We start from the raw sequence: 13143 nt of genomic DNA, 5'->3' as shown, positions 1-13143 counted from the left end.
CTCTTGGTTTTTGAGTTACCGTGTGGCTTTTTTGTGTAACTTTTTGGTAATTTTTTTTCTTTTCTTATCCCTTCATTTCCTTTGGTTTTTCTGTTGCTCTCTCTGCTATCGTCAGTTGCCTCGGTTTAGGTTCGAACGCTTTAGAAAGTCTACGTACGCCAATCGCGAACTCTTTTACTCGTTTACAGGCACGGCACGCAGCACGCAAGGATTGCTAAAATGGTTCTGCCTGGTCCTGTGTGTCTGTGGGTGTTGGGTGTTTGGTGGCGTCTGGTTTTGTTTGCTTTGTTTTGTGGTTTTGTGTGTTGCTTGGTTTGAGTTGAGTTATGTGTGTCTGTGCCTCTCTCTCTCTCTCTCTCTCTCTCTCTCTCTCTCTCTCTCTCTCTCTTTCTGCGCGCGTGTGTGTGTGTTTGTGTGTGAGTGTGATAACCGTTGGCTTTGCGCCTTTTCGTGTTGCTACGCTCCTTCCCGTCTCGGTACCGATTACGCTTGCTCCTCCTTCCGGTTCCGGTTTAAGTATATTCAAGTTTTGCTTTTTATTCAGATCTATGAAGAGCATTACGTTACCGCTGTGTTCTATTGTACAACAAAAGTTTCTAATAAATTATTCTGACAAAGAACTCGCTTGAAATATTGGTTCCATAATAGATAGCATTTTCCTGCGTTCTTACGTGCGTCCTGCCGCCGCGTGCCGCGATAATAAACAGGCAGCTAGTACAACTACCTTCTGTTCGGCACCGGCCAGTTCGTAGGATCCGAGCTTGCATGCCCGTAGATAAGAAATATCTGGTTGGTTTGTTTGGTTTTTGGTTTTACTTCGTTTGGTTTGTTTTGTATTAGTAAAAAGTGCCTTCGTTCTTCGTTTTGCGGCATGTGGGGGGAGCGCTACCATAGTGCGGATGTTTGTGAATTTTTTGCGGGCTTGCTAATGTATAGTTTGGGGTATAGATTTACGCCTCTCGACGATCAATGCTACCCCGATCTACCGACCTGGCAGAAATTTTCCCGTTTCCGATGGATGTAGTGATCCCAATCTGGGCGTAGAACCGCAGCGATATCCTAGCTCATCGCCTACAGTGCGTGAGCGCAGACGCAGACTTCTGGATTCTAGATGTTGGGCTTGATCTACGTATCTTGAATGTTGAACCAAAACGCAAAACGGTCGCGCGAAGGTGAAATGTCATTCATGTGGCTCGCAAAAGCCTTTCTTACCAGCAGCAGGTGCCCGGTGATCTTTAATTACACTCTTGGAGAAGACGCTAAAATCTTGTATATTGACTTGATATTTAGTTCTGTCTTGTGACGTGTAATACAAATTGGAACTTGGAATTCGAACTAGTTTACAAGCCCCGTTGGGATGAATCAAGGGAAAATTGATCTCAGTGAAAACTTCTGCGCTGCCACTGAGCTGGCTGAACAAAGGGCTGAACAATCAATCTGTGAGCAAACACTAAATAAAAAAAAACAAAAAAACCAGAAGTTACAGGATGTAGTATTTTGCTGACCGAATCACCTAACTCCGCTGCCTCTGCGCACTGAGCTACTGTAAGCAACGTATACCCATCTACTATGTCTTGCTGGCTTCTCGCGGTTGCGCTCTCTGTATCCCCGCCTGACTTGGCGTGGCTGCGTCCTGCTTGTGTGGTACTTGGGTTCTACTTGGTTCTACATTACTAGCCCCAGCTGGGTCCGGCTCGCTTGCTTGCCGGAGCTCATTCCACAGACCCGAAGAAGATCGATTAAAGCTATGGTTCGTAGTATAATTACGTCGGGAGAAACATGTTCCTTTCTGGTTCGTCTTCCTAAATTTTCCTACTGATTCTTCCGCTTCTGGTTCTGGCTTCTGACTTCTGGCTTCTGGTTGCCCTTCCACTGCTGTCTACTTTGTCCCCGGCATACATACATGGTAGGTGATGAATGCACAAATTCGAAAACCAATGCGATCAAAAAACGGTCAAAAAACACAATCATAAGAAGAAGGCAGAGCTTATTGTGTGTGACAGACGACGGTTGTTTGCGGAGAGCGAGAAAGAGAGTTTCGTTCCACAGTGTGGTCGGCTGTTGAGGTGTTGCTGCTGCTGTCGATACTGTTCTGGTTGGCTTTTTTCTGTTCTGTGCTCTGTCTATGCCGGTCGTCAACGGTCTACTACTGCGGGTCTGTGTGTGTATGTGTGTGTGTGGTAGTATTCTGTGTCTGTTTGCGTGTGTGTGCAATCATCGTTCCGGGCGACTGTCTACTACGCCCTGCGCACGTATACCGTGCGCCATCTAGCGGCGAATCACTAGCACTAACCAGGGTGCGTACGACCATGTTGACGTGTCGCATTTCTGTTGATTGATGATGTCACACGGGTTGAATGTTGCCTCCGGTGGTCTCCTCCCCCTGTGTCTGTGTGTGTGTGTGGGGGTGTAGATAGTTCCACTATTGCGGCCGGCATGACGGACGACAGAGTTGGCTGCTGACTACTACTGCTGCACACTGCACACTTCCTCGCACCTCGTTCTACCTCCCACTTCTAAACCGCTCTCGGCGAAACTGGCAGCCATCGGACTAGCTCTGTTGGCCAAAAAATAGAACGAAGTGTTTGTTTCACTGACGAAGAGAGAGAGTGAGAGAGAGAGAGAGAGAGAGAGAGATAGAGACACGGAAAAGAGAAAAAAAAAGGTCCTTATTAGATACTGCCGCATTCTCGGTGATCCTCGGTCTACACGCGTGTGTGTGTACGCGTGTAGATGCCAGGATTCGCTTGGGTGGGATCGCTTGCTCGGGCACACGCAGCGCGCGACACTTCGGTTCGGCTCTCGACAGCTATCGAGACCAAAACAAGGTGTCCAACCAGAGGGGGGAGGGGGGAGGGGCGTAGAGTTAGAGTGTTTCGCGTCGTTCGCGTCGAGTCGACCTCGTTCTGAGGCGTTCGGGGACTTTCTGATCTGATCTGAGGCGTTCGTTCGTCGGTCATACCCTCTCGCCGCAGTCGTGTCACGGTTGTGTCTCAAGTCTGTGATTGTAGTTGGGATGTGGGTTCGGCCTGTGGGCGGTCGGTTTGTCGGAAATGAACCGGGTTGAGTTTTTTCGAGAATTTTGCAACGGTTTTGAGTACTTTGGTTTGAGTTCCGGGATTTTCAGATCTTGGAGTTGTGTGGTGTGGTGGTGGTCATGGTGTGGTGGTCCACGAAACAGCAGTCGGGGTTTTAGGGGGGCTACAAAAGGGGCCGCTTGCTCCTATTGGGCCGCTTGAGATTGCATCGTTTGGACTCCTCCTCCTCCTGCTGGCTGGGTGACCGTTAGGGCTACTAGTCAGCAACACACTGCGAGCGAGTGAGTGTGAGCAGGACTCCCAGGACACCCAGGACTCCCACCGCGTCCAATCGGTAGTCAATCACGCAACCGCGGAGCTACAGACCTCCCAACCCCAACTGTACTACATAGACTAAGGCGAGGGGGGTGGTATGTATCTACCGCCCAATCTGCCCACAAGAAAGAACACGCTGGCAAAGGCAACGGGTGTTGCAGGGCGGGTGGTTGGTGAGGGGGGGGGGGGGGGGGGCGCTATGCTCCGGGTGCATGGGTCGCTCGTTTACGTTACGGCGGCGGCAAGAACACAAGTAGATAACGAACGGAACCAAAACTTAAAACTGAACAAAACGCGTGAACGGTGGAAAAAAAGCGAAAAGGTTTTGAAGAATTGGACCGCCCTTAGTAAACGGGCGCGCGACTAGCGTAGCGACTCAGTTACAACAGGCTCCTAGCTCCTCCTCTAGGACCTCTGAGGGAGCTCTTTAGGAGCTTCACCCAGAGTAGCCAGCCATCAGACGTAGGCCTAAGCGGGGCCAGCCTTTCCAGGTGGTGTTTCCTGGAGACCAGACCTGGGTTGGCTTAGCCTGGGTCTGGGCCCATCGGTTGGAGTGTTCGGGAATTAGAAGCGAGGCATTGGGTCTACGCAATTGGGTCAACTGCCATTACTGGAAACGGTGGTATACGGAATAGGTTTAGGTGCAACGCTGGTGCTGCGAGGCGGTTGAAGGAAGATTGAACTCAGGGATTGGTGCTGATGTGCTCAATGCCAATGCAGCTTCCATGTTCGTTCGTGGCCCTTCCTTGGCCTGCTCCGTCTCCGTCCGGGTTTTTTGGGGTCCGCCGTCGCCGGTCGACGACGACGAAGAGCGGAGAGTACAAGGAGCCACAGCACTGCAGCCACTGGTGCCAGCTGTTAGCTGGCAGGCAGCGAGCTCACAGGCTCCCGAGAGCTTGTAGCGTGCGAGAATCGGGTGCTCCGGTCCCGGTCCCGGCACCGATACTGTGCGCGCCACTCTACTGGGGTACCGAAAACGAACTCCGCAAAACTCCGACTTCTCGCGATTACGTACTGGGGAGCGTGAGTGAGCGTGGTGTGGGTGACGTGTGTAAGTGAAGCTTGTATACTGTATATTATTTCCGGTCGGGTGCGCATAATGAAGGAGCAATGCTTTACTTACAGGCCGCTTCTGGTGCTCGCTGGTGGGGTACATGGGGCTGCATCGGGCGCGCCCCGTCGTCCTGCAAACGGGAGAAAAATCGGGTGTGGGTGGATGGGTGAGTGTCACAGTTCCGTAGGAATTCCGTAGGAACATCTGACCGGGAAGTAGGAGTAGGTCGGTAAGATTTGTGTTTGGTAGGGGGTGCGAGTGGGAAGGCTGGCTCTGCTGTCTGGTCTGGTCTGGTCATCTGGGTCCCTAGTCCTACTCATGGGACTGTGACTATGTCAAGATCTTCGTTGTCTAGTCATCGAGGGCCCTAGTTCTACTCTTGCGGGGTACCGAATATATCTATCATGACATCTGTCATGATGTCCACGGACGATGCATGAAACTCTGTGACTACTATGTGTCTTCTGTTGTCTGTGTGATGGTCAGGTTGGCCACCGTTTAGTCCTGGGCGGGACCTCATCAGGAAAGTCATGCTTTTCGAGGGTGAGGGGGGGGGGGGACTCACTGGGCAGCTAATTATACTACGTGAGGAACGGCGGCTCAATACTAGCGAGAGATTTCGCAGATGGTCGATAGGGTCTAAATAAAAAGAGTCAGGTTTTCGAGAGATTCATGGGGCGCAACCTAAGTGGCGAGGGGATCTTGGCTGGGAGTTGTAGTTGGATGATGGAAGCGGAAGGGGGGGTGGTTTGGCTGACGCGCCCGACTTCATGTCACGCCACCGGCGAGTACCGTCTGAAGCCTAGATACAGAACTATAATCAAAAACAAGTAAATTATAATATAAACTAGCAGAAATAGCCATACCCAGTAGTCAGACATCGGTTTCGATACTAACAGCTAAAGCGCTATTATGGCGTTGTTGTAAGTTATTAGTCGTTCCACTGACACCACTACCACCGCCGCCGACGCCGACGCCGCCGCCACAACCAACGCTACCACCGATCGCACCACCGACGGCTCCGCTGCTGCCGCCGCCGACGCCGACGCCGCCACCGCCGAGTCCACCGACACTCATACCGGCAACGCCTGCTCCACCTCCTCCACTACCACCGCTGCCGCCGCTGTTGGAGGGCAGTTTACAGCAGTTTTGTTGCTGCTGCTGCAGTTGCTGCTTGTCGGTCAGATGTGCTCCTAAAAATGGAACCATACGGTTTTGTTCACCCAAGAGCCCGGGCGTTGACTCGACGCCGTCCTCCAGGTCCATCATGTCCGACGACGACTCGGACAGTGACGTCTTCTTCAGGTGTTGCCCTACAGGTGGGGAAAGAAAAACCGCTGACATTGGTGGTGGGTGCGCCCAGGAGGACTCTAGCTCTTACCCAGGGTTCCGGGAAGATACGGGCAGCTGGTCACGTGATTGAAGTTCTGGCTCTGCATCTCCTCCTGGTCCGTCTCGCGATGGTAGAAGTAGTTGAAGTTGCTGACGATGACAGGTACGGGCAGTGCGATCGTCAGCACACCGGCAATCGCGCACAGCGACCCCACAATTTTGCCCCACACTCCGACCGGTCTGGGTGGATGGGTGGATGGGGGTTGTGTAAAGAAACAGTGGCACATTAGTACTTGGTACGGTCGACGGTCAACGCAACGAAAACACTCAAGTCTAGGGCAGATTCGGGAATGAAGGAACGAAGCAAGCGAGTGCCAGATGATGCGTGTTTCTTAACAAAATGCTTGTACGTGTGTCTGTGTGTGTGTGTGTGTGTGTGTACGTGTGTGTTTACGTGTATGAGTCGAGAGCGGAGTTTGACAGCGTGCCGTGTCGCACTCGGATTTGTTTGCGTTCCCGTTTGTGAGGAGGAAGATCCAGAATTGGGAAAACGCAGAGCATCGCTTGCGGAGCTACGCTGTGAGGCTGCTAGGCGGTTAGTCGTTGCGTGCGCCGCGTTTGATGCGTGCGAGGATATTTGATGACGGGACGAGAAAACCAAAGAACTAAAGAACCAAACAATAGTTCCAAGTCGAAGTTGGTGACCAGAGGAGTTGGCTTCGGTCAGGTCGCAGCCCAGCTATGGGTCCGATTTAGTTCATGCACTTGCCAATTGAGGTAACATCGACCAACTTCTACTTGGGATGAACCACAGGGGAGGGGTAACTCCTGGGTCCTCTAGTGGAACAGAGCATGGAGCGCAAACTACTACTACTACTACTACTACTACTACTAGCGAGACTAGCGATAGGCGTGCAGACGAAACAACAAACCCAACACGGACTAGTTACAGTCAACATGCCCGGGAGTGACAGCTAGACATGCATACACGCGTAGGAAACACCGTTCGAGCACTTTCGAGCAGTTCAGGTGTGAACCTCTGACAGAGTTTCTGGTGGACCCAATTCGCGCACCTAGTGTGCTAGTGCTCGAACGGCGTCTATGATTGGGACAAGGAGTTCCAGGTGGGGGATGTAGGAGAAAACTTGTGGACAACTGTGGAGTAACTGCGTCACAGACATTAGGTTGTGTCATGTTGTGGAGGGCAATGAACATGACGCCTCTCTCTGTGGGTGTGTGTTTGTTGTGCTGTGGCAGATGTACTAGGTATACCCCGGAAGGCACCTCAGCTCTACTGTGCTACTGTTACAATTGAGTCAGCGCAGCCACGACTCCCTGGAAGGCTTATCTAGGTCTCTGTGGGACATTCTTTTGATCGGACTACTAGAGCTGGGGCTAGAGCGCCCCCAGCCAAGTCTAGGACTGTGTCGAGTGACTGCACTCAAATTGCCAATTGCCAATTGGTTGTCTGTTTGAGTTTTGGTTTTGAAATTTCGACACCAACAACTGACGGTGCGATCGATTAGCATCCAATTGTGGCGCGCGCGACGTCAACGGCCAGCGGGTAGCGTGTGGTGCGGGCGCAACCGGTGGCTGGCTGGCTGGCTCGCGTATGTGCAACAAGCGTCCAGAGCACCAACCCACCACATCGTATGACTTGCGGCACGCGAACAGCTCGCGGCGGCACTACATTTGCATTTCAATATATTCGCTCGCGTGCACGTCGAATTTCGTCTACACCTGTCGCATTGACAGGCGAGGTACGAACGAGGCCCATATAGAGGGAGGTGGGCGCACTCGTCCGCCCACTCCACTCCACGGCCTACCGTTTCTTCGTCTGTCGTTCACCTATCGCCGTTCGTACACGTACTTGCGAGTGGGCCTGGCCATCAATTTCGACCAGAATACAGTTGTGCTAGTGGCCAGACCTGTTGCAGGCCCCGGACTTCTCCCTACCTCACCGACCCCCATACGACACAGAGGTTAGCCCCGTAATCTTGTTTGTTGGCTGTAGCGTAATATACATTTCGTAAATGTCCAAATTTTGATCACATATTTTGGCAATTTCCAGATCAAGAAGCTTGAAGCGTTTCGCAGGTTAAGTAATCGGTAGTTTTTACATCCAAACACTTGATGGACCAAACACTACACAGCACCACCCACGGTTCACCTAAAACGACATTCACCGGGCACTAGATCTACTATCCAACTAGTCCCTCGAGTACCGGGCGTAGTGAAGCATTCCAGAAGGAGGAAGATAAAACGCTAAATTGCTCACAGTCGCTAAGATTCTAAGGCGAGTATCTACAACCGGGCTGTGGGAGACGCTAGCTACAGGGTGACGCTCCCAGGTACCTACGCGCTTGCCGGAGGAGTCTCGGGCGTATCGTGTAACATGTGGTTGTGGGCCCACGGGATGAGGCTTGCTAGGCTAGGTGTGTGTGTGTGTGTGCGTGTGTGTGTGTGTGTGTGGGTGTATGATGAGTCAAGATGCCGATCTGGTCTGCTGCCACTCCGACCTCTTGTCCACTTCCTCGTCGTGTATACGGTGTTTCCCAGTGTGCTCGTGGCCAACACAAAACAAAAAGGCCGCGGCACTGTTGTTTGACAGTCCGCGGCACCGTTTGTTGACAAACAAATCGCACGCATTTTCGACCGCTCACTGACGTTTCGTTGTTTTGACCAGAAGACTCCGAAACCAACACAGTTCCGTCTCGTTGGTTGGTCCTTCGCACACTACTCAATCGCACATGCTCAAGGGCCAGCGTACTACGCAGACGTATGTCTGTGTGTGTGTGTGAGTGTGTGTGTTATTGTTTCATGGGCAGTGTGTAAGGTGTGTCGATGTCAGCACACGGGTGGTGGTGGTGACACGGGAGCTAGTAAACAGAGAGACTAACACAACGGGAAACAATCGGAGCGCAACAACAACACAGCAGCAGCAGCAGCAGCAGTAGCAGCAGCAGCAGCAGTACGAAGGATTCGAAGGATTTGAGCGCAAAACACAAGCAGAAGAAGAAGAAGAAGAACAAGAAGAACGCGGTAGGATGGGGTGGGAAGAGGAGAGTGTGGGGTTCAGAAGAAGCACAACACGGGGGGAAACAGTGGGCACACCAATGCGCGTGTGTGTGTGTGTTCGCGAACACGTGGCGAAGCGTTTAGAGTGAGAAGCGTTTATAGCGCGTGGTGGCGGTGAGATGCCAGTGCTGGAAACAAATGGATGGCAGAGGAAGGTCGGGGCAGGGTGCGAGATGAGGATCGCGATCGGGTGGACGTTGTGGCGGGCGAGTGGATGAGAGGAGATGATGATGGCGGAGAAGGATGTTGGATGGATGGGCTCCAAAACACGGGAGCAGCATAGCGTTAGGCGTTAGAACATAGATAGAGAGAGAATGAGAGAGAGAAAGAGAGAGAGAGAGAGAACGAAAAAGTGGTTTTTTCATACGTCATGTCACCATAGCCGACAGTAGTCATGGTAACCACAGCCCACCAAAATGCATCTGGTATGGACTTGAAGAATGAATTTTCGCTTCCGGCCTCCGCAAAATAAACCGCCGACGAGAAGAGTACCACGCCTGCAAAGTCGGGAAGAATCGAGGTTGAGGGCACCAGGGGGGGGGCCGGGGGGCGAGGAGGGAGTTGGGTGCGGTGCGGTACAGGGTTGTAGGAAGAAAAAGGGCGAGGGTGGTAGGAGAAATAGAGAGAGAGAGAGAGAGAGAGAGAGAGAGAGAGAGAGAGAGAGAGAAAGAGAGAGAGAGAGAGAGAGAGAGAGAGAGAGAGAGAGAGAAGGACGAATTGTTGTTTAGTTGTTGGCTGGTTGGCTGGTGGGTTCTTCGTTCTTCTATTTTCGTTCACCCCCTTCATTCTTCTTTTTGTTTTTGGGTGGTTAGGACACCCACCACAACCACTCCCCCCCCAAAAACACCCCCACCCCTTCCCACACTCACTACCCTCCTATCCCCACCCAGCCGGCCCAGCCCAGCCCCCAAAGGCCCGACACCGACAGAGTAAGGCCCGCTACTTTATGCGAACTACGTCCTTCGCGCACACACACACACCAGGACACCAGGACTCCTGTGCTGGTGCACTGCGTTACGTGCGCCCGCCCGTATAATTTGTTTCGCGTGTGTTGGCAAACTTTTCGCCGCCCAGGAAAAACTCGTTCGTGCCGTCCGGAAAGGAAATCCGTCGCGTCGCCGTCGCTAACAAACCGACCGAACCTGTGTGCGTGTGTGTGTGGTTGTTGTGTGTGCCACTAAATTGGTGTGGTTGTTGTAGGGATTCTGCGTTTGTTTTCCCCTGCCCCACCCTCCCCCCCCCACCCCGCCAAGGGCTGGTCGGCCAAGCTAATTGGGCTGGAGAGCGCGTTCTGTGTTTGTGCTGCGTTGGTTGTGGTGTGTGGGTTGTTATTTTGGGCGCGTGTTGTAGCTGCTTTTTTCCTGTTTTCCTCTTTTTTTCTGTTGCAGGATTTCCCGCCATTCCCCCCCGGGTGGGGTGCACCCCCCAACCAAATGGAAGCCTTTTTAATATCCTGTGGGCCGAGGTGAGCCGAGCTGACCTGGGCGTAAGGTCAGGCGACGGACAGAGTGACAGTGAGAGAGCGGGGGAGGAGAGGGAAGTTGCGGGTGGTGCGTAGGATGTCGTTGCGTCGCAGTAGGTACGTTCGAGGTACGTTCCACATAATGTCGCGCCCGATTGCCCCGATCACAATTGACAGCAAGGATCACAGTAGGGCCGCCGGGCTGTTGCATCGCCTTGTTTTCGCTCTTCCTCTCCCTCTCCCCCTCTTTTTCTCTTTCTCTCTCTCTCTCTCGCTCACTCTTGTTCTCCTTTTCTCTTTCTAGCTCGCTCTCGGCAGTGGGCGGCGGCAACATTAAACTATTTGGTACCAATTTGGTTGCTGGCTTCGTGCGCTTGTCAAACGGGCGCTCAACATGCTTACTCATCCTTGTTCACACCGTTCTGGTCCTGGTCGACACAAGTCGTGGATGGGTTAGCGACAAATCAAAGCCCTGGATCAGAGATTGGAGATTGGCTCACAATAGACGTTGGACGCGTCCAGAATATGAACCGCACACTCACACATCGCGGGCTACGCGCAGAGGTGCATAGTTCGAAAGTGAAACAGAGAGAGAGAGAGAGAGATAGATAGATAGATGGAAAGAGACGGACAGGGAGTGATAGAGAGAGAGAGAGAGAGAGAGAGTGTGGAGTGCTTTAAGATCCCGTTCCGTTTGCTTCTGTTTGGGACCAGTCAACAAAGGAGGACCATTCGGAAGAGGTGGTTGAAAGTGAAACAGATGTGTTCAATACAGTCACACGTACACATCTACACACAATCACACATACACACATACACACATCTTTCGAGCTGATGAAAGGTGGTGGTTACAAACACTGGCAACAGAGAGCGAGAGAGAATGATAGAGCGAAACAGAGACAGATAGAGAGAGAGAGAGAGAGAGAGAGAGAGAGTGAGTGAGAGAGAAATTGTGTCGGTGGTCGGTCGGGAGTGTTGACAAATGAAAGACGAAAAGCCATTCGTGAAAGCAGAAGGTACATTTACACAATAGAAACACCGTATTACACCCGGCGCGTCCACACTATGAGAAACTTGGCAAAAATGTATGGCTGGCCAAGAAGCTATTGATCTTTTGCTAGAGTGCCGTGAGTTGCTTTGAGTTGCCCCTTGAGCTCCTTACGTTTTGTCGGTTATTTTCCCGTTTCGCGATGATGGGGAATATTTTTTTTTTAATTTGACAGTTTATGCCAAATTTTGGCAATTTTTTTTGCTATCCAAAATAATGAATAGTTTTTCGACAGCGGAGCAGATTTTGCCAAAGTCGGCAAAATTAAGGAGAAGGAAAGGAAACAGGAAATGCAAAACAAAAACAAGCGAACTGTCATTTCACTCACTGGAGCTCATAGTGTGGACGAGGCGTTACAAAACATTCAAGAGACAGAGACAGTGTCAGAGGTGGAGGAGGGGGTGGCAGTCATAGATTAAGGGGGGGGAGGGGGGGGATTAGAAAACAATATCGCAGCGTAAAATCCGAGCCATTGCGACATGGGCTTCGGGATTTACGGGCCGTTTCTCTCCCGGTTGTGTGTGTGTGTGTGTGTGCAAGTAGAGGATCAGTGGCACTCTGCAATATGTGACGTCGATGGATGGCATCGGCATACTAAACTGTACGAAAACTTCTTCTTTACCGCGGCAGTATGGGCCATGGTCTGACCTGCAGCAGGAGACAATGTTAATCTGCTGTTGCTTTCTGTAACGTTGGGTTTGTTTTGGAATGGGTCGGTTAGCTGTCATGCTGGGTTGAAGAAAAAAAAACCAGGTGGAAAACAGTGGCACTGTACACTTTGGAGTGTCTCCCTCACTCTCTCTCTCTCTCACTCTCTCTCTCTCTCTCTCTCTCTCTCTCTCTCTCTCTCTCTCTCTCTCTCTCTCTCTCTCTCTCTCTCTCTCTCTCTCTCTGTTGGCGGTGCCCGACACGGGGTTACCACGGGATGGTTGTGGTCGCGTACGCAACCGTGGCAAACCAGGAAGTGTGCAGTTTACAAAGAGCTCGGCTTGGGCTACAGTGGGACGTGCGCTGGGCCCCCGTTGGTAAGGCGGAAAAATACGCCCGCGAGTACGGTGCAATCGTGGAATGCAATGTCGTGTATTGCAAAGGAAAATAAAACAAAAACGAGGAACACAACGGGAACGACGGAACACACAACCAAACAAACGACAGCAGGCAGACAAACGGACATTGAGAAAACACATGAAGGAACACTAGAGAGATCGAGGACGGTCGAGTGTAGGGGGAAAAAACACACACACAGACGCATACGCACACAAACGAACCCGAACACTCGCAAAGACACCCAAAGACGCCGTCACGGAACCAAAACCATCCAAAAACACTCAAACAGACACACTCGCGCGCACGAACACTCGTGGACATCCTTTACGTGAAGCGTACAACTAACGATGCCAGCACCGTGGACACCAAGGAAAATGCAACCAAAGGAGAGTAAAGAAAATAAAAGAACAAAAAGAAGAAGAAGCAAACAACAACCAAACCGGGAAACATTGGAGTACAATAAATGAACAAACGGTTGAAACGGAAAGATAAAACAAAAAACACATCAACAAATATAACCACACACGAGCTAAAATTAATCGATTCTTCGCCGGTTGGTTAAAGCCAACAATGCTCGAATCACGCTTTCTACGCTCGGGCTTGGACACGTCGGCCCGGCCGGCCGGCCGGCTGCAGAGGGTGCAGTATTGTCAGAGAAGGTCGGTCGGAAGATATGATGTCGATTGCTGTGTGTCAGTGTTGTGTCTGCCCCTGGGCTTGTGAAAACAATCGAAGAACACGTAAAGCCAATCGACGGCGCACCAGGAGG

The 13143-nt window shown here is 51.7% G+C and overlaps 1 protein-coding gene across 1 annotated transcript in view; it reads right to left on the bottom strand.

Annotated features, from left to right (window-relative positions):
- Positions 1 to 2147: 2147 nt before the first annotated feature.
- The window catches only part of LOC128273193 (potassium voltage-gated channel protein Shaker), a 75028-nt gene continuing 64032 nt past the window's right edge, over positions 2148 to 13143 (bottom strand). Inside the window, exons 9-12 of the mRNA XM_053011124.1 lie at positions 9185 to 9314; positions 5789 to 5979; positions 5274 to 5720; positions 2148 to 2593 (exon numbers count right to left, since the gene is read on the bottom strand). Coding sequence (XP_052867084.1) covers positions 5281 to 5720; positions 5789 to 5979; positions 9185 to 9314 — 761 coding nt within the window. The 3' untranslated portion in view covers positions 2148 to 2593; positions 5274 to 5280. The remainder of the gene's footprint in view (positions 2594 to 5273; positions 5721 to 5788; positions 5980 to 9184; positions 9315 to 13143) is intronic.

This window comes from Anopheles cruzii, chromosome X (genome assembly GCF_943734635.1).
Source record: "Anopheles cruzii chromosome X, idAnoCruzAS_RS32_06, whole genome shotgun sequence".
In the NCBI taxonomy this organism is placed as follows: domain Eukaryota; kingdom Metazoa; phylum Arthropoda; class Insecta; order Diptera; family Culicidae; genus Anopheles; species Anopheles cruzii.
This window is presented reverse-complemented; position numbering and strand designations above follow the sequence as displayed.